The sequence below is a fragment of the Adiantum capillus-veneris genome, chromosome 25 (genome assembly GCF_014529385.1).
Source record: "Adiantum capillus-veneris isolate H3 chromosome 25, ASM1452938v2, whole genome shotgun sequence".
Classification (NCBI taxonomy): Eukaryota; Viridiplantae; Streptophyta; class Polypodiopsida; order Polypodiales; family Pteridaceae; genus Adiantum; species Adiantum capillus-veneris.
In genome coordinates, this window is record NC_140955.1 from 28025752 (window position 1) to 28048645 (window position 22894).

The window sequence follows — 22894 nt, forward strand, 5'->3', positions numbered from 1 at the left end:
ACAATGTCTGGGGAACATAAAAATTAAAATAAATGAGGGTACCTAGAGTGGGTAGGTATGTAAGCATACCTTACATCCTCACCATCAGCACCACAAAACACATCACCTCAAAACATATGGGAAGGGGTACAATCACATGAGGGCTAATGAGGCGTATAAAGAAGAAAGTAAACAATGGTGAGAACTCTTATGGGTCTTTGCAGTATGGCCTCTGTCCTCCAAAGTTAGCTCTGGGGGCGTGCTTGATGTCGCTCAACAATGCTCCATAGCTGAAATTGGCCCATAGGGCGGTAGAAGTAGGCTTTCACCCAAAGCTTTACTTTAACTCTACGACACAAAGGAACTTCACAAATAAGCATGTGACTGGAATTCAACATTTCAAGACAAACCACCGCCTGGCAGCTAGAGCGCTACCAAGCAGACAATGACACCCTGTTGGCCCCAAAGACTGGCGCCCCTTTCGTATTTATTTATTCTTGATATACTTGAGAAAAACCTATAAACTTCTACAAGCTGTCCCACTTTTATCGGGCTGAAATTCCTCTACTCTAAACCGTGCTTTGGCTCACTTCTTGAGGAAAATGTGATTTTGTCCCCGCAACGGAACCATGAAACCGGCCCGTAGGGCGGTAGACGTAGGCTTTCACCCAAAGCTTTACTTTAACTCTACAACACAAAGAAGCTTCACAAATAAGCATGTGGCTGGAATTCAACACTTCAAGACAAACCACGGCCTGACAGCTACAGCGCTACCAAGCAGACAACAACACCTTGTTGGCCCCAAAGACTGACACCCCTTTTGGTATTTCTTTATTCTTAATATACTTGGAAAAAACCTGTAAACTTCATAGTAGAAGTCTCCATGGACAAAATCCCAAGTAAACATTGACTTTTCACACACTTTAGAGCTCTTTGCAAAACCTGGCAAGAAATTATAGCTCGCTGAATTCTCTGTTTTGCACTCCAATTCGTGTGCCGATCACTGATGTGGATAGCCCTCGAGCTCTCGCACCTGTGGGGTCACTTGACCCTTGAATTAGACGAGATTCCTCACGGGAAATCTCTCTAAATTGTCATGTACAAGCACCCAATGCTTTCCCGAGGCTTCCCTAAGCTTGGCAAATAAACGATCCGAATGCTTCCACCTAACCCTCATCAAGCTGTCCAAACCTGTCCATGGCTGTAATTGCAGGTTTTTAACCCAATTGCACTAGCATAACGGCGCAACTATCCCTATAGGTCAAAAGTACACGTCAAGGACACTTTCCCTTGCGGTATGGAAGCTTTCTAGTGAGATGCAGGTCGATTTCAGCATACTGTAATTTTTTGTTTTGCCATTGTTAGGTACCTACGACCCTGTACACGCATCCCAAGTCCTTTTTAAGGCTCCCCTAGTGATTTCCTGCAGTTTAGGTGAGAAACCCTAAACCTGTAGAAAAACACAACAAGCTGTGATTCTCTGTTTTGGACCGTTTCGGGCGGAGCGAGCACGCCTACGCATGTCTCAGGTGCTCCCGCACGCAGTGGGACAGTTCCCCTGTAAATCGGACGAGTTTTCACGTGAGAAAACTCTCCATTTTCGCATTCCTTCGCAATGGAAATGTGCGTACCTGAAGGGGATTAGCAATTAGCTAATCCGGTTTCTGTACAGAAGCCTCTTGCTTCGCAAACGCACATAAAACCCCCACGTGAAAACTCTCCGTTTTCGCATTCCTTCGCAATGGAAATGTGCGTACCTGAAGGGGATTACCAATTAGCTAATCCGGTTTCTGTACAGAAGCCTCTTGCTTCGCAAACGCGCATAAAACACCCAGAATTGTACATGGTCATCTGAGAAGCTCAACTAGTGGGGCATTACCATATGTGCAAAGGGGAGAGAGAGATGTGAGAGAGCACATCGTCGCGCTACATAGAGCAAGAGAGAAGGCAAGCTTTCCATTTAAGCTGTGATCACCTGCACCCACTACTCACACACACATTGTAGTACACTTATTAGCTAAAATCAGGTAAGCGCCCAACTTGCTGATGCTTCTTGCAAAAGCATATGGAGCCGCCATGTGTCTAGTTTGCCTCTTTTGAGTTAATTCCCTAGTATCCACTCACTTATATAAGTGTAGCGAGGGGCCTAAATGACTTTGAACTGAGCCTAGACACCCTTTTACTGCTCGGATTCCACAGCCAATTGGCCCGACCAACTCGTGGTGACTTGCCCTTCCCAACTGTGAGAGGAACTCTCGGCCGTGGACCGTTTCACACTGGCCATACAATGTCTAGCCATTTACAACTTCAAAAAGAGGGTCCCAAAAATTAAACAAAAATCATCGGAAAGAAACCAACAACTCAAGTTAGCAATTGCCACGTCCTCATGACAGTAGCCTTTGTTGTAGACCTCTTCTATGATATAAAGATCTTTGCATACTCGAGCGTTGTTAGCAGCCAAGCTAGATGGCTCGATCAAGGAGGAGGCCCCAATGCGGGTGTGACTAGGTAACCTATGGTGGGCCATCCCGAGTAGCCCTTCTTTAGAAAGTGGTGATCTGCCTCTATATAAATCTTTCATGTGTAGGTCCTCTACTCTAAAGGGTAGTTCCTCTGAGTCTATGGATCCCCAGCAAGAAGAGACATAAACACCTCTGATCATAGTAATTTGTGATGCGGGATAAGGGCCCAAAGCCCTCTTTGAATGAGCGATAAAATGCCACAGATCTCATAGTATGCTATGCATTGGCAAATATAATGCTCCTTTGTCTCTAGCTCTCTCTAGCAAACCTAGTGTAATCTCTCCTCTAGGGGTATACCTTTGTATCGGCCAGCCTCTAACTCAACCTTGAAAGATGAGGTGTGTACCTGACCAATAACACATATCATGTCATGAGATAGGTGGGTATTCATATACTCGAGGTGTGAGATAAACCCATCGTCTGTGGTGCAGAGAAGATGGTCTCAATAAAAGGCCATCTTCCTCCCCAACTCATGTGACGGAGACAGCCAAGTTCTCCTAGTATCAAGTTGAATGAGATCATGTCTAATAATCCTGCTAATCTCTTAATGTGTGAGGGTGAGGCATGGTGCATCCAAGGCATACTGAAAAGGGGGCAGCCCGTCCACTAAATCCATGTATCTCAAACCAAGATGATATCATTGCAAACCAACATGAAGTATCACCCTCACTTGCCAGCTATTTTCGGGTTTCAAGTCCTACTCCAGTCAAGTTTAAACCCGTGGGAACATGCTCTTATAGCATGCAATACACCTCTAGTTCTAGGTAGCGTTGCATGGCAACTCTACTTTATATATGTAAAGGCTTTACAATCAAAAATATATACACAACGTTGCTTCCTCTCTCTCTCTCTCTCTCTCTCTCTCTCTCTCTCTCTCTCTCTCTCTCTCTCTCTCTCTCTCTCTCTCTCTCTCTCTCTCTCTCTCGTTGTTCATCTTCTCTCCACGCCCTCACCTGCCATAACTTGCTCACGATGACACCCGCCATAGCTTCCAAGTCTAACAAGTGGTATCGACGCTCCAGGCTCGTGGGCTCGTCGCCAAGCATGGCGTTCTAAAACATGTAGTGAATACAAGTCAGTACAAGGCAGTACGTGTGGTGTTCCCAGGTTTTGGTGAGGCAGCATGGAAAAGGTTTCTTGCACACTGCGTCCCAAAATGCTGCTTCCTGGTCTGCTAGGCGGCAAGCTTGCTACGTACGAATAGCATCTCAAAACGCTCCAGCGGTGGTCTCTTCAAGCGTTCCAAAACGCTGCTTACACAGTAGCGTCTCAAGATGCTATTGCAAGTTTGTTGATTTGCTGGCGGTACTTTCTAAAACACCTTGTTGACAGAGTAAGCAAGGAACGCTTGTAGTCAAGGCAAAGTATAGGCGTTTTAAAACGTTGTGAGCTGCAGCTATTGGCAGTTTTCGACATTATCCCCCCACAGTGGCCAGCAGTTGTGTTTTCCGACAAGCATTCCAAAACACGAGTACAGAGGCAGTTAAGATTGAAGATTTGATAAATCAAAAGGTATAAAATTCATTTGGGTGTAATCCTTAACAGGAGTTTCATCATGAAATGCTTTGAAGATTCAAAATGGCATTAAAATTCAACAAGTTTGGCAAAGGTGGCCAATTTACATCATCAGCTGAAGCATTTTTTGCTACTAAGCCTCCAGAAGCTTTTAAATTTCGAATGGGTTTCCGACCTAGATCTTCTCGACTGCAACCACCGATCTTCTCGCAGATTTAAAAATTGTTTTTATCAGTTCAGTATCATAGGTTTGTTCAAGGATTGTCTGTTGTCCACACAATAATTTTTTGTCAAAGCTTTGTTTTAGCCTATAAATTGTCAGTAATTGCCATGTCAAAATTTGTACGGGTTGTAGACACTGCCATACATAAGTGGTAAGACCTCCCAAAAATTTGTTTGCTTCAAGCCCTTGTTGTAAACCAACTCCCATGAGGTTATTGGGTAAACCTAAACCCAAGGTTTGGCAGTAAACCAAAAACTCCATATGTGGGTAGCTATTTTGACCTACACCCTATGATTTGAAGAGGGGTTTCATTGTCATAGCACCAGGTTACGCGTGTACCAGAAAACTTGGTTGTGCGCACACCTAAAACTCACGGTCTATGAGTATACCACAAACTCATGGTTAAAAGTAAACATAAAATTCTATGTCCTAAGAGTGGTGAGTCTAGTTTGGGCTTGAGGGGGGGATTGTTGGGTTTGAAGCCCTACTCCAATCAAGTTTAAACCCGTAGGAACATGCTCTTATGGCATGCAGTACACCTCTAGTTCTAGGTGGAGTTTGCATGGTAACTTTACTTATATATGTAAAGGCTTTACAATCAAAAATATATACACAGCGTTGCCTCTCTCTCTCTCTCTCTCTCTCTCTCTCTCTCTCTCTCTCTCTCTCTCTCTCTCTCTCTCTCTCTCTCTCTCTCTCAACAGAGCTCTCTTTCCTCTCACACCAAAGGCACACTGATCCTCCGCAGTCCAGGTGCCCACAACTGCGGAGGACTACACAACATCGACGGAGGCTACATCAGAAGATTCCGAGCACTCTGGCCAGGCATGCACGACACTCGGTCAAACTACTGACCTTGGAGGAGATTGATGAGATCCGCCAACGACCGATGCTAGATCTCCTGTGATTTAGCTATCCCAACAGGCCGCCCATTTTGCTTAGTTCACATCGACCAATCTAGGATCCCATAGTACATTTTTTGTTTTGTTATGTTGTTATTTTGTTACTCTGACTTTGTATCAAATCCACCACATTGTAACTTTCTGGTCTCATAGGTCACTTTGGCCTTTTGAAGACGTTAATATAACATTTCATTTCATTTCTCTCTCTCTCTCTCTCTCTCTCTCTCTCTCTCTCTCTCTCTCTCTCTCTCTCTCTCTCTCTCTCTCTCTCTCTCTCTCTCTCGTGCACGTTGTTCATCTTCTCTACACGCCCTCACCTGCCATGGCTCGCTCACGATGGCACCCGCCATAGCTTCCAAGTCTTAACAATTGTCGCGATGACTTGAGCACTAGTCGTACATATCTGTAGCTGGGAGCTCCTATGTGCCATAAATGAAAGACACTGATCTCAGCTCCAATCGTCTCATACAACACGTGCAGACGCGCACGTGCGCAGAGAGAGAGAGAGAGAGAGAGAGAGAGAGAGAGAGAGAGAGAGAGAGAGAGAGAGAGAGAGAGAGAGAGAAATGAAATGAAATGAAATGTTATACTACCGTCTTCAAAAGGCCATAATGACCTATGAGACCCGAAAGTTACAAAGTGGTGGATCTGATACAAAGTCAGAGTAACAAAATAACCTAATAACCTACCAACAGTACAAAACAAAGATATACACTATGGGGTCCTAAGCTGGTCGATGTGAGCCAAGCAACAAACCAAGCAAAAAATGGGCAGCTTGCTGGGATAGCTGAATCACAAGAGATCTATCATCGGTCGTTGGCGAATCTCATCAATTTCCTCCATGGTTAGTAGTCTGACCGGGCGTCGTGCATGCTTGGCCAGTGTGCTCCGAATTTTCTGTCGTAGCCTCCGTCGATGCTGTGTAGTTCTTCGCAGTCGCGGGCGCCTGGATTTCCCCAATTCAATCGCTCGGTCAATCAGTGTGCCTCTGGTGTGAGACGAGGGGGAGCTCTGCTGTGGGAGTGGCTCTTGCGGCTGTCCCGTGTCTACTCTGAAAAAGTCTGTGATCCGTCTTTGAGACTAGCTAGCCTCTCCATTCATCAGGCTATCTCTGTGTCTGCGTAGCTCGAGCAAGAACAAACCCAGACATCTCTGATCTTCGTATCCCATGACTCTTGAGAGTGGTCCAAAACCCTCTCTGAACAAGCAGTGGAATCGGCCTCGTATCTCGTAGTAGACGGGGCAGCGGCATGTATAGTGTAGCTTTGTCTCAGGTTCCATGTTACACAAGGGGCATGTCCTGTCTTCTGCTGGTACTCCGCTGTATCTCCCAGTTTCAATCCGCAACTGGTGAGAGGATGTGCATAACTGGCCAATAGCACATCGTATCCCATGAGACAAGTGGGAATCCATGTATTTGGGTCTCGTCACAAAACCATCTTCTGTAAGCTGGAGAAGGTGGTCTCTGTAGAAAGCTATCTTCGTGCCCAATTCCTGTGCTGGTTGTATCCATGTCCTCCTGGTGTCTAGCTGGGTTAGGTCTTGGCGGATGAGCTTGGTGATCTCTGACTGTGTAAGAGTGAGAGATGGTGCATCCAATGAGTAAAGGAATGGTGGCAGCCTGTCGATGCTGAACCCATGTGCCTGAAACCATGATGTCATCTCCCCATACCAGCATGTTGTATCTCCTTGTATGGCTAACTGTCGAGAGGATTCAAGTGCTATGCGAGCATATCTGTTTCTAGGAAGTTCCCATGAGCGGCTTATGAAGGAGACTGATCTGGTGAGCGCCTCCACCACTAGTGGGGGGGCATGTAACCGGCCCGTAGGGCGGTAGGCGTTGGCTTTCACCCGAAATTCTTTACTTTAAACACACACACAGAGCACTTTGCAAAGAGAACCTGTAATGGGAATTAACACTTCAACTCACACACGGCTCGGAAGCTAGAATGCTCCTAGCAGACGCCGACAACCTGTAGGCCCCAAAATTGGCGCCCCTTTCGGTATTTCTTTATTCTTTAGGAGGGTAAATTACAAGGTAAGGTCCTGGGAATCCTTCACGTGTATCCACCTAGATACCATTTGATTTGGCCAAATTTCGGCAGCATAACAACCCCAAAACTTGCGCGAAACCAATTCCCCTGCTGGAACTCGCTTGCACTGGCGTATACCCTCTGATTCCTGTCCAAAAACAGTAAATTCAGCACGCTGTATTTACTGGTTTTTGCCCTGTTTTCAGCCCCAAACAGTCCCCTAACTGTCCTTTGCCAGTGGGGCACGATTCCCAATGATCCTGGCGTCCGTATGGCTGAAAAACAGTGAATTTACAGCGCATACACAGCGCTGATTTTGCACCTGTACGGTGAGGTTATGACCCTCACCAGTGCCTGCTTTGGAGCAGCAGTTAGCTACCCCTGTTCCTGCTCAAGGAGGCTCTTGCCTCAGCACAAAAGCATGAACCCACACAACTGTACATCCGTCAAATGAGTAGCCCTCTTGTGGGGCATCACATAACTGCACGTAGGGGAGAAAGAGAGCAGTATGTAGCGTGCGGGGCATCACTCCCGTCACCATACTGTGCAATAGAGGGCAAGGTAAGCATTCCATAGCTTCTGTACCTGTTGCAATCCGCCTGTGGCTGAAAATGGCGCCCCCTTTGTTGATATGCAGCTCGTTTTTGCCTCCCAAAGTGGCAGAATCGCTCACAAGCTGACACGTCGCCCAGTTTCCGAGTTTGGGCTTTCCCTGCTAAAAATATCTCAACTGGTGCGTCAGTTGACTTCGCGGCAGAGTTGTAAAGTGTTCCCCTAGTCATACCGAAGGTAATGACGCGAACACATTTCGTGGCCCAAAATAGCAGTTCCCTAAATTTTAGGAGATGCTTCCGTTGGGCTCCCACTGGTCTTCTGACCATCTATCCTCATTGGGACCGCATCCAAAAATGCAATGTGGCCCAACTGTCGGATACTTTTGGTTGGTAGTCCCAACTTGACTTTACGCCTTAATTGAGTTCACTTCCTAGTATCCACCAACTTGCTAAGTGCGACGGGGGGACCTATATGATCTTGCTCTGAGCCTAGACATCCTCTTACCATACGAATTCCAGTGCCGACCCCTTCCCGTCTGCGGGTGAATCTACCGTTCACATTGGCCATACAATGTCCGACCGTTTGCTACTTCAAAAAGAGGGTCTTAAACAAATAAAATAAACCCCATTGGAAAGAAACCAACAACCAAGGTTAGCAGTTGCCACATCTCTGTGACATGGTTAATAACTGCCACGTCCTCGTGACATACCCCCCTCTTGAAATCGTAAACGTCCTCGATTGCATACCATAAATACACGCCACTGATGATCTTGTGCTATTAACACTCTTTTATCATCGCATGTATCCGCAAGAAAGGTCGTAACATACATAGATACAAATGACTTAATGAGGCCTTCATACTTTTGCCATTTCCATCTATGGCACTGAATTCATATGTACATTTGATGTACTAGCTCTATCATTACCCCTCCTTTGCACACGTTGGGTTGGGGCATAAGTAGGCTGTAACCCAAAGGCTTCAAGGTAAAGCTGCAATACATTTGGTGACTCTGACAGTTCATGCTCTTCCATCCACTTTGCATCCATAGGCGGATAGTTCTTGAACTTCACCAAATAGCGTCTTGCAACTTGTCCTTTAACTTTTCTGTCCTTATGTGCCAAAACTTGCTCAGGTACCAGGATCTCATCAAGTTCCTCAACTTCTGGCTGATCCTCAACTGGCATATCTTCTGGCACATCACCCACGAAGGGTCTTAGAAGACTCACGTGAAACGCATTATGAATCTTCCACGCATCAGGCAATTTCAGCCTGTAAGCCACATCGCTGATCTTGTCAAGCACTTGAAAAGGCCCATAGTAACGCATGCTGAGCTTAGGAAACAGCCGTTCCTTGCCCTTCATCTTCTTTAATCTTGCCTTTTCGAACCTTAAGAGAACCCAATCACCAGGTGATAGTAGCAATTCACGACGGTGACGATCAGCAGCCTTTTTCTGTTTTGCCTGAGTCTTCTCCAAGGCAACTTTAATCTTCTTATACATCTCATCCATGTTCTCAACATATCGATCTGCCTCAAAGATCTTGTCCTTTGTGTGCAAAATGGAAGGAACCTTTTTGCCGCCTTCAACAATTTCAAAAGGTGCTTTGCTAGTAGACGAATGCACCGTATTATTGTACGCATACTCAAGCATAGGCAAATACTGTTCCCACTTGCCCTTATTATCTGACACATAGCATTTCAGCAGATCTAAGACAGTAGAATTGGCCTCTTCTGACTGTCCATCAGTTTGTGGATGAAACGAAGACGAGAACTTGAGCGTAGTACCCATGTTCTCAAACAATCCTCTCCAGAACAAATTGGTCATGCGAGGATCACGATCACTGATAATCGATTGTGGCATACCATGGTACTTAAACACATTGTACATGAACAAGTGTGCCATCTGATCAGATTTTATCTTCTTCCTGACAGGGATAAAATGGGCCTGCTTGCTGAACCTGCAGATAATGGTCCATATACCATCATTCCCTGTTGGCGTTCTTGGAAGATCAAAGATAAAGTCCATAGCAATGCTTTCCCATGGCTTATCCGGAATCGGCAGTGGTTGTAACAACCCTGGTGCCTTTTGCCTGTCAAACTTGACCTTTTGGCAAACTATGCATGCTCGCACAAAGGCATCCACATCTCTCCTCAAGGTAGGCCAATAGAAGAACGTCTCTACCGCTTTAACTGTTGCATCCATGCCACGATGCCCTGCATACGGTGGGACATGACTCTCTTCCATGACCTTACGTCGCAATGGCCTAGTGACACAAAGTCTGCCATGCATCATCATAAAACCATCTCTGAGGAGGTAGTGCTCATGATGTTGCCCCTCTTGTAACTGTTCAAAGATCCTTGCAAAATCTTCATCAGCAGTATACTGTTCCTTCATGTCATCTAACTCATGATGATAAGGAATTGACACAGCTGAAATTTGTGGCTTTCTTGATAACGCATCAGCCACAACATTCTTCTTGCCTTCCACATGCATAATCTGGAAGTGGAACATGGAAAGAATGTTTGCCCATCGCATATGCTTTTCGGATAACTTTGACTGTGTCAAGAAGTATCGCAAGGTCTGATGATCTGTTTGGACAACAAAATCAGCACCTAAGAGGTAGTGCTTCCAGCTAGAAAGCGCATGAATCACGGCCAAGAGCTCTTTCTCATAGACTTGCATAGTCCTCTCTGGCCCTTGCAAAATTCGGCTTTCATAGGCTACTACCCGTCCATCTTGCATTAGCACTGCTCCGATGCTACTGCCACACGCGTCACACTGGACCACAAATGACTTCCTGAGATCTGGCAAAACAATAACTGGATCTGAAGTCAACTTTTCCTTTAAGAGACTAAAAGCTGAAATCTCTTTTTGGGTCCATCTGAAAGTGACCTCTTTCTTTTGCAATGCGTGAAGAGGCGATGCTATCTCTGCAAAATTTCTGATAAACCTTCTATAGTAGGAACACAATCCCAAGAAGCTTCTGACATCTAGCACAGTCTTCAAGTCTGGCCATGTCTTGATAGCTTCGACCTTTGCGGGATCCATTCTAACACCATCCTTTGAGACTATGTGGCCCAAAAAGTGGATCTCTTCAAGGAAGAATTCACTTTTCTTAGGATTGACAAGTAACCTGTGACTGCGCAGCTCTTCGAACACAATGGTCAAGTGACGCCTATGCTCCTCTTCATTCTTCGAATACACAATCATGTCATCGAAGAATGTTCCAACAAACTGTTGATGCGAGCGGAAAATCCGGTCCATCATTCTGTTGAACGTGGCAGGAGCATTTGTTAGCCCAAACGGCATCACTAGAAACTCATAAAGACCAAATGTCGTTCTAAACGCAGTCTTGTGCACATCCTCTGGGCTTATACGAATCTAATGGTACCCACTCTTCAGGTCTATCCTGCTGAAAATTGCAGCACCCTCTAAACGATCGAGAATATCATCAATGCGAGGAATAGGGAACCTATTCTTGATGGTATTCTTATTCAACACACGGTAATCAATACACATGCGCCATGAGCCATCCTTCTTCTGCACTAGGAGCACTGGGGAGCAAAAGGGTGAAGAACTAGGCTGAATCAGCCCCTTCTCTAATAACTCCTCAACCTGGCCCATAATCTCTTTCTGCTGCGCCGCACTAACCCTGTAGGGAGGTCTATTTGGTGGGCTACACCCTGGCACCAAATCTATCCGATGGTCCTTAGGTCTCTCTGGCGGCAATTGCGACGGTAATGAATCAGAAAAACAGTCACTAAACTTTTGCAAAAATGCTGACCTTTCTTTATCTAACACAGATAAATTTGACTGATCACTATCTGAGACATCACGTGCAAAAATCAAGTACACAGAAAGATGATTCTTTATTACAGAAATGATAGCAGAAGCAGATACAATAGGGACTGACTCTCCTTTAAGCTTTACATCCAAGATGTGAGTTTTGCCCCTATGCTGTACAGTGATCTTTTTGTTGTAGGCATCCAAGACTCCATGCACTCGGAACATCCACGGGATCCCCAACAAGGCGTCACAACCTTCCAGCGGCATGATGTAAAACTCTTCAGTGTCCACATACGACTGAATATGCAGACGCAGTTTTCCAATGATGGGAGTAACACACTCGGAGTGGCCAGGACATGCCAACCCTGCCTCTGCTGTGTACCCCATCTCTTCAGCTCTGATGCCCAGCTTCATAGCTAACTCTGGTGAGATAAAGTTGGCTTTGGCACCTGGATCAAAGAAGATGAGTGTCGTCTGATCCCTAACTTTACCCCATGCCCTGCATAACTCACTGGCATCTGTGCTGGGCCTGTCACCCACCATGTCTGGCACTAAACCTGCCGTGGGTTTAGGCTTCTTGCCTTTCTAGTCTTCTTTATCCTCTGAGTCAGCTGGCTTTTTCCTTTGTGGACAATTGATAGAAAAGTGACCAGGCTGCTCGCATATAAAGCATTTGTTCTCAGCCATTAGGACCTTCTTTTCCTCGAGCGACTTGCGCACAAAAGGCTTCCTTTTCTGTTTCTTTGCCTGCGCTCCAGAAGTCCCAGCTGAATCCTTGTCTTTGGTGGCCTGTTCTGACCCCTGTGACGCATCAGGAGCCGTTTTCACAAAGGGCTTCTTCGCTGAATTTTTCTTTTGCTGCCCTCCTTTATCATTGCTCGGAAATCCACTGTCCTCTCCTTTCAACAAGGCAAGACCAGTGTTCGCAACTTCCATAAGCTGAATAAGGGTAGCCACTCTATTCTTTGTACAGTAATCGCGAAGCCCTTTAGGCAGCCCACAACAATACTTCTCTATCTGCTCTGTCAATGGCACAAATCTGTAGGAGGTCACTGAGAGTAATGCTTTACAAAACCTCCTATTGTACTCCAGCAAGCTCTTGCACGAAGCTGCCGTAAGCTGGTGCCAATCTGTCAAGACGTCGGCTTCAAATTCATTTGATAGCCAAGCAGATGCAAACATTTGCTTGAAGTAAACCCAAGTGGCGGGTGCCTGTCCTTGCATTAACAATGTCGTCCACCATGTCAGCGCATTGTCCTTTAAGAAAGTGGCAGCTTTCCTAACCTTCGAGGCCTCTGTAAAATTCCCTCCCGCATAAGCTGTATCAAACTGCTGGAGGAAAGTGAGTGCCTTTGTCTTGTCCTCGAAACCACTAAAGGTATTGAACTTTACTGCTGCACCACCTTCTTTTGTAAGCCTTCGGCTTCTCTAGTGCCCCCAAGTTGTCATACGGAATGGTCTGCAACATGGGCACTGTACTAGGCATGATCGGCACGTGTTGGCCATTCACATTTTGCGTCAGAGGTGCGATATCTGGCTGCTGTCCAGAAAAACCAGCCATGCCAAAATGACCCTGTGGCACCCCAAACTGGCCCTGGTTGCCGTGGAAACCTTGCTGCATGCCGATAGTACCATACATGGGGTTTGGCATGATGCCTTGCATACCCCCGAACACTGTTCCTGGCATGTACGGCTGACTTCCAGACGCATAACCAGCCATACTTTGGAACACTGATCCACCCCCGAAATACCCAGGATGTACCGTGGGTGGTGGAAAAACTGAGTGCATAGCCTGGTATCCAGCTTCCTGTCCATTCAAGACAGCATGCTGGCTCTGAAAGGTGGCGGGCTGAACTGGCATAACCTGTGGAATAGGCGTTCTAGCCACCTGTTCAAGCACGGGAGAAACCTGCTTTGGAGCCCCCGACTCCGCAACATGCGAGTGTTCCCTTTCCTCCTGCGCCTCATGAAGTACCTAGGCTTGAGCTTCAACAAGCTCCGTACGCGGCGTAGGTTGCCTATTTTGCTGTTGCACTGGTGGCGCTTGCAAGAATTCCATAAACCTCGGATTCTGCACCAGCTGCGAAAAGACATTCACCGCGGCAACTAACTGAGTCTTAAACGCATCATCCTCAAGTTGCCCTGTCATAAAGCCATGTACTACTGGAGGGACATTGACGTTGACAGGAGGTACAGACTGACGTGGCCGTGAGCTCTCGCCAATCTCAAAAACCATAGGAATCTTCTGCCTGTCCTTTGGAGAGGAACCCTCTTCCATAATTCCCTTCCCCTTGTCCGCCATAGTGTAATCCCCGCGTTCTTGCACTGTGTGTCTTTACCCTGAACAATCCAGGCTCACTCTTTGAGGAAAAAGTGATTGAGATCCCGGCAATGGAACCATGTAACCGGCCCGTAGGGCGGTAGGCGTTGGCTTTCACCCGAAATTCTTTACTTTAAACACACACACAGAGCACTTTGCAAAGAGAACCTGCGACGGGAGTTAACACTTGAATACACACACGGCTCGGAAGCTAGAATGCTCCGAGCAGACGCCGACAACCTGTAGGCCCCAAAATTGGCGCCCCTTTCGGTATTTCTTTATTCTTTAGGAGGGTAAATTACAAGGTAAGGTCCTGGGAATCCTTCACGTGTATCCACCTAGATACCATTTGATTTGGCCAAATTTCGGCAGCATAACAACCCCAAAACTTGCGCGAAACCAATTCCCCTGCTGGAACTCGCTTGCACTGGCGTATACCCTCTGATTCCTGTCCAAAAACAGTAAATTCAGCACGCTGTATTTACTGGTTTTTGCCCTGTTTTCAGCCCCAAACAGTCCCCTAACTGTCCTTTGCCAGTGGGGCACGATTCCCAATGATCCTGGCGTCCGTATGGCTGAAAAACAGTGAATTTACAGCGCATACACAGCGCTGATTTTGCACCTGTACGGTGAGGTTATGACCCTCACCAGTGCCTGCTTTGGAGCAGCAGTTAGCTACCCCTGTTCCTGCTCAAGGAGGCTCTTGCCTCAGCACAAAAGCATGAACCCACACAACTGTACATCCGTCAAATGAGTAGCCCTCTTGTGGGGCATCACATAACTGCACGTAGGGGAGAAAGAGAGCAGTATGTAGCGTGTGGGGCATCACTCCCGTCACCATACTGTGCAATAGAGGGCAAGGTAAGCATTCCATAGCTTCTGTACCTGTTGCAATCCGCCTGTGGCTGAAAATGGCGCCCCCTTTGTTGATATGCAGCTCGTTTTTGCCTCCCAAAGTGGCAGAATCGCTCACAAGCTGACACGTCGCCCAGTTTCCGAGTTTGGGCTTTCCCTGCTAAAAATATCTCAACTGGTGCGTCAGTTGACTTCGCGGCAGAGTTGTAAAGTGTTCCCCTAGTCATACCGAAGGTAATGACGCGAACACATTTCGTGGCCCAAAATAGCAGTTCCCTAAATTTTAGGAGATGCTTCCGTTGGGCTCCCACTGGTCTTCTGACCATCTATCCTCATTGGGACCACATCCAAAAATGCAATGTGGCCCAACTGTCGGATACTTTTGGTTGGTAGTCCCACCTTGACTTTACGCCTTAATTGAGTTCACTTCCTAGTATCCACCAACTTGCTAAGTGCGACGGGGGGACCTATATGATCTTGCTCTGAGCCTAGACATCCTCTTACCATACGAATTCCAGTGCCGACCCCTTCCCGTCTGCGGGTGAATCTACCGTTCACATTGGCCATACAATGTCCGACCGTTTGCTACTTCAAAAAGAGGGTCTTAAACAAATAAAATAAACCCCATTGGAAAGAAACCAACAACCAAGGTTAGCAGTTGCCACATCTCTGTGACATGGTTAATAACTGCCACGTCCTTGTGACAGCCGCTAGCTCTGCTCGGATAATGGCTCGCGGTACCGATGCCTTGGCTCTAATGAGCCGCGAGATCATAGAGACGAGAGGCTTCTCCATGTTCCCCCAACCGTCTGTGCGACCCTGCCTCCCGTAGTGATCCAGTGAAGGTCTCCATATCTCGGTTCCATAAAGAAATGCTGAAGTCACCAAGGTGTCAAAGAGCCTGAGCTTCGTCCGGGGCTCCTGAACCTGAACCTGCGAACACATCCTTTCCAATCTACCCAATGCTGCGTGGGCTCTAGTAAGTCTGGTCTCAGCTGATCTTCTGAGTGAGAATGCAGGTCTACTGAAAACCACTCCAAGGTAAGTGTAAGCGTCTGTGTACTCCACAGTCTCCTGGCCGTATGTGAATGTAGGTGCTGACCTCCTGATCCACTATGGGCTGGTATTAAACACCATAACCTTGGTTTTACCCAGGTTGACAGACGCACCACTTTCGTGGGCAAACGTATGCAAAGCATCCAGTTGACGTTGCATTCCCTCTGGGGATTCGGAGATCAACACTATGTCATCAGCATATAACAAAAGTGGAATCCATGTCCCTGCCAATTGAGCCCCTTTATCTCCATCGGTGTCAATGAAGTCAGAAATCTCATCCACATACATACCGAAAAGAGTAGGAGAGAGTGGGCAGCCCTGCTTCACCCCAATAGTGGAGTGAACCGGTGTAGAAAGTCCCTTCGGGGTGCGTACATGCCCTACTACTGATCTGTACAATGCCATGGTCCCCCAAATGAGTTCTGTGGGTACTCCCATTTCCTGTAGTCTGCGCATCAGTCTAGCTCTGGGTATTGTGTCGAAAGCTTTGCGGAAGTCCACAAAGCTACAATAGATACGTCTCCCATGAGATCTGCCTTCCTCGATGATGGCCCTGAGTGTCAGGATATGGTCAAGACTAGAGAAACCTCTCCTGAATCCTGCCTGTCCAGTTGCACGTATTCCCTCCCTCTCTGCCCATCTACTCAGCTGTTGCTCAAGAATGGATGCATACAACCGTGCCAGTGTGTGCCCAATCATAATAGTGCGATAATTCCCAGGCTCCATGGGGTCTCCTAATTTGAAGATAGGTACGATCGTAGATAGGCTCCAAGTGTCCGGTAGGCCCTCACACATGGCACGGTTAAACATGACTGCTAGAAGCTCTGCTAGTAGGTCTTTGGCATGCATGAAATGCTCAGCGACTAGACCGTCATGATCATATGCTCTCCCAGTCTTCATCCTGTCAATAGCTTTCTTCACCATCTCAACGGTGAAAAAGACACATGCGTGTGGGCATGGATCGGGGGGGTCGGGGAGGGGCGGCTGTCCAGATACTGTGTACAAAGATGATGCGTACTAACCCCGGGTCTCTGCGGAGGAAATCGGGGGGGGGGGGGGGGCCTCATGAAAGAGCCGCCACACCTCACGCGAGTCCTGACTCAAGAATAGCTGATATAGATCCTGCTCGAGTCGAGCCAAAAAAGCCCTCTTCTTCCGCCGCACCAGGCGTCGGAAGTCAATCTGGGACTGTCTGTGAGTGACGTCCCCCATCAACACCTTCTTCTGAAGTCTGGCTCTAGTCTGGCGGCACTCCTCGTCGTACCAGCTGTTCTGAGGCATGCTCCCTGATCGGCGGCTCTGCTCAGGCTTGGTGTGTGGGTATGCTGCTGCTGCTGCCTCATGTAATGTTTGTGTCAGTATAGTAGTTAGCTCCTCCAGAGGTCGCCCCGGGTTCTCAGTGCATAGGCGTCTGTAGATTCCGTCCATGTATACAGAATCCGTCTCCCGTGTGAATGTGTAGCGAGTGGGGGCTGCTACTCGTGGCCTGTGTGCTACACTGAACTGGAAGGAGATGGTCATCGACACCAGAGCATGATCCATTGCCACCCCGACCGGTCTGGGCCCAACTGTGAGATCCTGGATACTAGAGATGAGATTCGGCTGTGCCATGACATAGTCCACAGTGCTAGCTCCATGTCAATGTGGGAAGCATGTAAAACCTCCCGCCAGCAGGATATCTTTGTAGGCCGTTCAAGATGGCCAATCCATGTGCAGTGCCCATGTCTATCAGGCGTCGCCCATACTCAGTATATTCCACATCGTGTGATAGTCTGGAAAGGCCCGTCTCTGCTACATCTAGCTCTCTTAGCATCTCCTTTGAAGTATCATAGAACACTGCCTGGTGATGGGCAATCCTAGCATTGAAGTCCCCTAGGATGATGATGTCACCATCCCTAGAGAACTCCCATATGTCATGATCCAAAATAGAGAAAGGGGACTGTCCTCTGGGTGATGCATAAACTGATGTACTCGGGGGAAAGTAGCAAATAGCTAGATAGAGGTATCTGCCTGTCTCTGCTTTTAGTCTCACCCACATGTACCTAGCTTGCTCGTCCCTGCGGGCTATGTGTATCAGTGGCTGCAGATCCTCTCTAAATAACACTGCCACTCCCCCCGAGCCCTATGCCCTGAGCGTGTCTCCTGTCTGTAGGCTGTCTCCCACCTGTATCCACTGATGTGTGGCATGGATTGCCCACGGGCCTGGTGTGTCTCAGAGTAAAAGATGATGTCTCTTCCAGTAAAGCTATTCTCAAAAGCTCCCACATCAAGACGCATAGATCCATTGCAGTTCCAGGCAGCTACTTTGAGTGTGGTCCCGTAAGTCTCGCACCATCATGTGGAGAGTCGCTCTAGTATTACCACTTTTCCGTCATGATAAAAAGCGATCTTGCCTTTTTCCCTTGCCGCTCTAATCTCCGGCATTACTTCCAGCATATGAGCGATCTGCGAGAGGGTGAGATCATCCCCGAGAAAGATGCCAGTCTCTTTAAGAGTTGGTCTTTTCTTCAAGAAGGACTTCTTCGCTTCCATGGAGGGAAAACGGAGGATGAGTGCTCTTTCTTTTGAGGTTTCTCCACTGCTTCCATTTTTCTTTATGTTGCCCACTCTCCATGCCCTTGTGTGCGTCGGCTCATGAATCCCCATCAAGGCTGTGAGTTCTTTTACTTCTTCGTCTGTAACCGGCCCGTAGGGCGGTAGGCGTTGGCTTTCACCCGAAATTCTTTACTTTAAACACACACACAGAGCACTTAGCAAAGAGAACCTGCGACGGGAGTTAACACTTGAATACACACACGGCTCGGAAGCTAGAATGCTCCGAGCAGACGCGGACAACCTGTAGGCCCCAAAATTGGCGCCCCTTTCGGTATTTCTTTATTCTTTAGGAGGGTAAATTACAAGGTAAGGTCCTGGGAATCCTTCACGTGTATCCACCTAGATACCATTTGATTTGGCCAAATTTCGGCAACATAACAGCCCCAAAACTTGTGCGAAACCAATTCCCCTGCTGGAACTCGCTTGCACTGTCGTATACCCTCTGATTCCTGTCCAAAAATAGTAAATTCAGCACGCTGTATTTACTGGTTTTTGCCCTGTTTTCAGCCCCAAACAGTCCCCTAACTGTCCTTTGCCAGTGGGGCACGATTCCCAATGATCCTGGCGTCCGTATGGCTGAAAAACAGTCAAATTACAGCGCATACACAGCACTGATTTTGCACCTGTACGGTGAGGTTATGACCCTCACCAGTGCCTGCTTTGGAGCAACAGTTAGCTACCCCTGTTCCTGCTCAAGGAGGCTCTTGCCTCAGCACAAAAGCATGAACCCACACAACTGTACATCAGTCAAATGAGTAGCCCTCTTGTGGGGCATCACATAATTGCACGTAGGGGAGAGAGAGAGCAGTGTGTAGTGTGCAGGGCATCACTCCTAGCACCACACTGTACATGAGAGCGAAAGGAAGCACTCCATAGCTCTTAACCTGTGACAGGCTCTCAATGAAGCATCCCCCCAGCATAAATCGAGCGCCCTCTCTTCTGCCCTTGACCTGTAATGCATCTATGAACAAATAGATGCAAAAAGGAGAAGATTTCCATGGCTGCCAAAACCTGCGTATCGCTGAAAACGCAGCAAAACAGCCCTGTAAACACGCATCTGATGCCTTCCAATGCTGAAAATGAGCTCCTTGGACCTAGGCAAACTCATGGGAAGCTCAAAAATGGAGAGAAATGGCTGAAAATCCAAGTTAACAGCCTCCAAAACTGCTCTCAAAAGTCAGTTACGGGTTCTGTTCTCCCAAACTTGGTAAATTGACCACAAAGTGCCACTTGGCACTCATACATGCAATTTCCCCGCATTGGGTTTCCTGCTTAAAAATCTCTCAACTGGTGCATCAGTTGACTTTGCAACAGAGTACTAAAATGTTCCCTTGGTCATACCGAAGATAATGACGCGAACACATTTCACGGCCCAAAATAGCAGTTCCCTAATTTTTAGGAGATGCTTCCGTCGGGCTCCCGCTGGTCTTCTAACCATCTATCCTCATTGGGACCGCATCCAAAAGTGCAATATGACCCAACTGTCGGATACTTTCTGTTGGTGATCCCACCTTGACTTTATGCCTTGATTGAGTTCACTTCCTAGTATCCACCAACTTGCTAAGTGCGACGGGGGGGACCTGTATGATCTTGCTCTGAGCCTAGACATCCTCTTACTATACGAATTCCAGTGCCGACCAACTTCCCGTCTGCGGGTGAAACTACCGTTCACATTGGCCATACAATGTCCGACCGTTTGCAACTTCAAAAAGAGGGTCTCAAAAATAAAACAAAAATCATTGGCATGAAACCAACACCTAAGGTTAGCAATTGCCACGTCCTCGTGACATCGTCCACATTGCCTTTGTCTTTAAGACCGCAAATTCTCACATGTAAAGCGCGCACCCTTCTCCTCTGCTCCTCCTCAAGTGTCTGATTAATGATGTTGCTGGATGTGGACGTGGGCGTTATCTCCTTGCCTTTCCCTTTCTTGGCCACCTTGATCCATTTCTCGGCTTCGTCTCCCTTCTCTTGAGTTTTGGTAAGAACATCCACCCAAGAAGTCGTCATTTCTTTGTGCTACTCTTCTCCCTCTTGGATGGCCCGTACTTGCTCCTTGATCGTGTTGATTTCTTCGATTACTGAGGGTTGCAGTTCGCCCTCTTCCAGTATGTTTCTTGATCGTGCTTCGGCGAGATCTTTCTTGAGTGACATGATCTCTTCCTCTTGGGTCGTCACTCGGTCTTCCAGCGTGCTTATCTTGCTCTCTTGGATCAACACGCGTCCTTCGAGCATGTTTATTGTACCCCAGAGATTGCGGTTCATCTTGGTAATGGTCTCCGTCATTTCCTCTTTGCATTTTCAAATGGCATCCTCTAGGGGGTCGGCTTTTTCGTTCGTCTTCCTCATGTTTGATCGCCGTCTGCAAGAGGGTTAGATGCGCGTGTGCACCCACTCTAGCAGCGGGCGCGGCACTGGATGTACATGTGCACCTACACTGGCGGCGATCGCGACGAGTGGCGGAGCGCGAGGCGGTGTGGCCCGGTGCCCTCAATATGTTCAGCTGTGTGTGTGTGTGTGTGTGTGTGTGTGTGTGTGTGTGTGTGTGTGTGCGCGCGCCTCGAAAACAAAGTGAAGGAGGGGGGGGGGGGGGGGGGGGGGAGAGGGGTAGAAATAAAATGAAATGTTATACTAAAGTCCTCAAAAGGCCATAACGACCTATGAGAGAGAGAGAGAGAGAGAGAGAGAGAGAGAGAGAGAGAGAGAGAGAGAGAAAATGAAATTGTATTACTAAGTAGTATGGGTCCTTGAGGATGCTCAGGTCAGCCTGTCATCAAGGAGCCCCGTTCAAAAGATATGAGTGCTTTTGGGCTATAAAAAGCAACACGTAATTCGTGGCTGAAGAAAGTACTTCTTCTTATAAAGAAATTAAATTGACATCACATACCTGGCAGCATCATACAGTCTGGTTGACTCAATGATACTGTTTCCAGCCAGTACAAGTCCTGCAGCTCTTGTTTCCCCATCTATTCGCCCCATTGCTGTTGTATTAATGGCCTCAGAAAGACGGCTATTGACTATATCCAGTGCAGAGGCAAATGCACCAACACGTTTTAAAAGCTCAATGGCCTGCATAAGTCACACAGAAATTAACCATTACCGTCATCCAAAATTTATCTGAACTCTTGCAGATATAGTGGAATTCAACCTTCTCATATTGGCCCGACTCTTGGCATTGGTATGCAACATCAAACAGAAAGCGCTGTTGTACTTGAGAATCTGGAAAAAATCTTTTCAGAGAACCTTCAGAACCTGTGCCAAATACACCAAGAAGCAGGTGTACACCACCATCACTGAGCAGGATCTCTGAGAGTAGCTGTTTGAGCATCATCTGCAATTGCCTTGAGAGGTGGATACTTGTCTGACCATTCCATGAGGTTACACCACCACCCATAGCCGCTGCTGCTTGAGCATAATACTCAAGAGCCAGAGGTAGATTTCCCTGCCGCTTGTATGACAAGCCATAATAACGAATAATGCCAGCAATCTCTGCGACACTATCCATTGACCCAGGGGTCTGGGCACTACTGGTTTCCGTCACAAGCACCCCCTTATCAGCAATTGCTATGGCTATGTGCACTGCATCTATCTTATTGTCTCCTGATTCATTTACCAAATAGGACACAGCTGCATGTAGCTGAAGACTCAGAAAAAGAACATAGGGATAAACAAGAGGGTCTCTACCATTTCTTGTGTAGTAAGAAGGTTCAAACTTTAAGAGATACGATTGTAGATCTTCAATAGTGTACCACTGAACTCCAACACTTGAGCTGTGAGAAGAGGTAGAGCTTCCGTCTCTTGCAACCGCAAGGTTAAACCACAAGAAGTCCTCAATAGTATTAAAAAGCGATGGGGTTTCCCTTAGCAGCTTATCCATAAGCTGTCTGCTTCCGGAAACAATAACATAAACCAGGAGCTTGTATTTATCAGTGCCTGCTCGCCCTGGCCTTTCTCCAGCCCTCATCATCCGGTCACACTCTTCAATTGCTGCCTCCACAGTTAATCCAGATACTAAGCCTTGAGTGGATATCCATTCTGAAAGCTGAAAATGATTGATGTCTTGAGCAACAGACCAGTTACAAATCACATTGGAAACATTGCAGAGAAATGTACAATAATGGAATCTACATCCCTGTGCTTAAAAATTTGTGCCCTTACTGTTGCACAATCCTTATAATTTGAGTAGCCAAAGGTAACCCTAGATGCGATCAAGGCTAACATCATACTGTATACTCATAGTGTTCTGAAATAGAAATGTTGATGAGAAAAACTCAATATTAGGAGTACATCTCGTACCTCCTCATAGCCATATATACATCAGAATGTTCTGAATTTTGAAATAGAGGTACTGGTATGGAAAACTGAAACTAGAAAGACATCTTCAGCACACACTTAGTGTCAAACAATGATCTTATATTGTTCTAAAAATATTCATCTCCCTGCTTTACAACAAGGTTTGATAACGAACGTTATTAAAAGTATTCCCTAACATTGTTTAGCAGAAAATGGCATTGGACATTCAACCCTAATGAACAACTGGGATAGTTAAGTTA

The 22894-nt window shown here is 47.0% G+C and overlaps 1 protein-coding gene across 5 annotated transcripts in view; it reads right to left on the reverse strand.

Annotated features, from left to right (window-relative positions):
* LOC147424622 (Nucleoporin interacting component (Nup93/Nic96-like) family protein) overlaps window positions 1-22894 on the reverse strand; it is a 146819-nt gene that overhangs the window by 19947 nt on the left and 103978 nt on the right. For all 5 annotated transcript variants that reach the window (XR_015186501.1, XR_015186500.1, XM_086500771.1 and 2 more), the window contains exons 12-13: window positions 21490-22383; window positions 21229-21410 (exon numbers count right to left, since the gene is read on the reverse strand). Coding sequence is in view for 3 of the 5 variants with exons in the window: in XM_086500771.1 (XP_086356897.1) it covers window positions 21229-21410; window positions 21490-22383 (1076 nt within the window). In the remaining 2 variants the exon portion in view is untranslated. The remainder of the gene's footprint in view (window positions 1-21228; window positions 21411-21489; window positions 22384-22894) is intronic.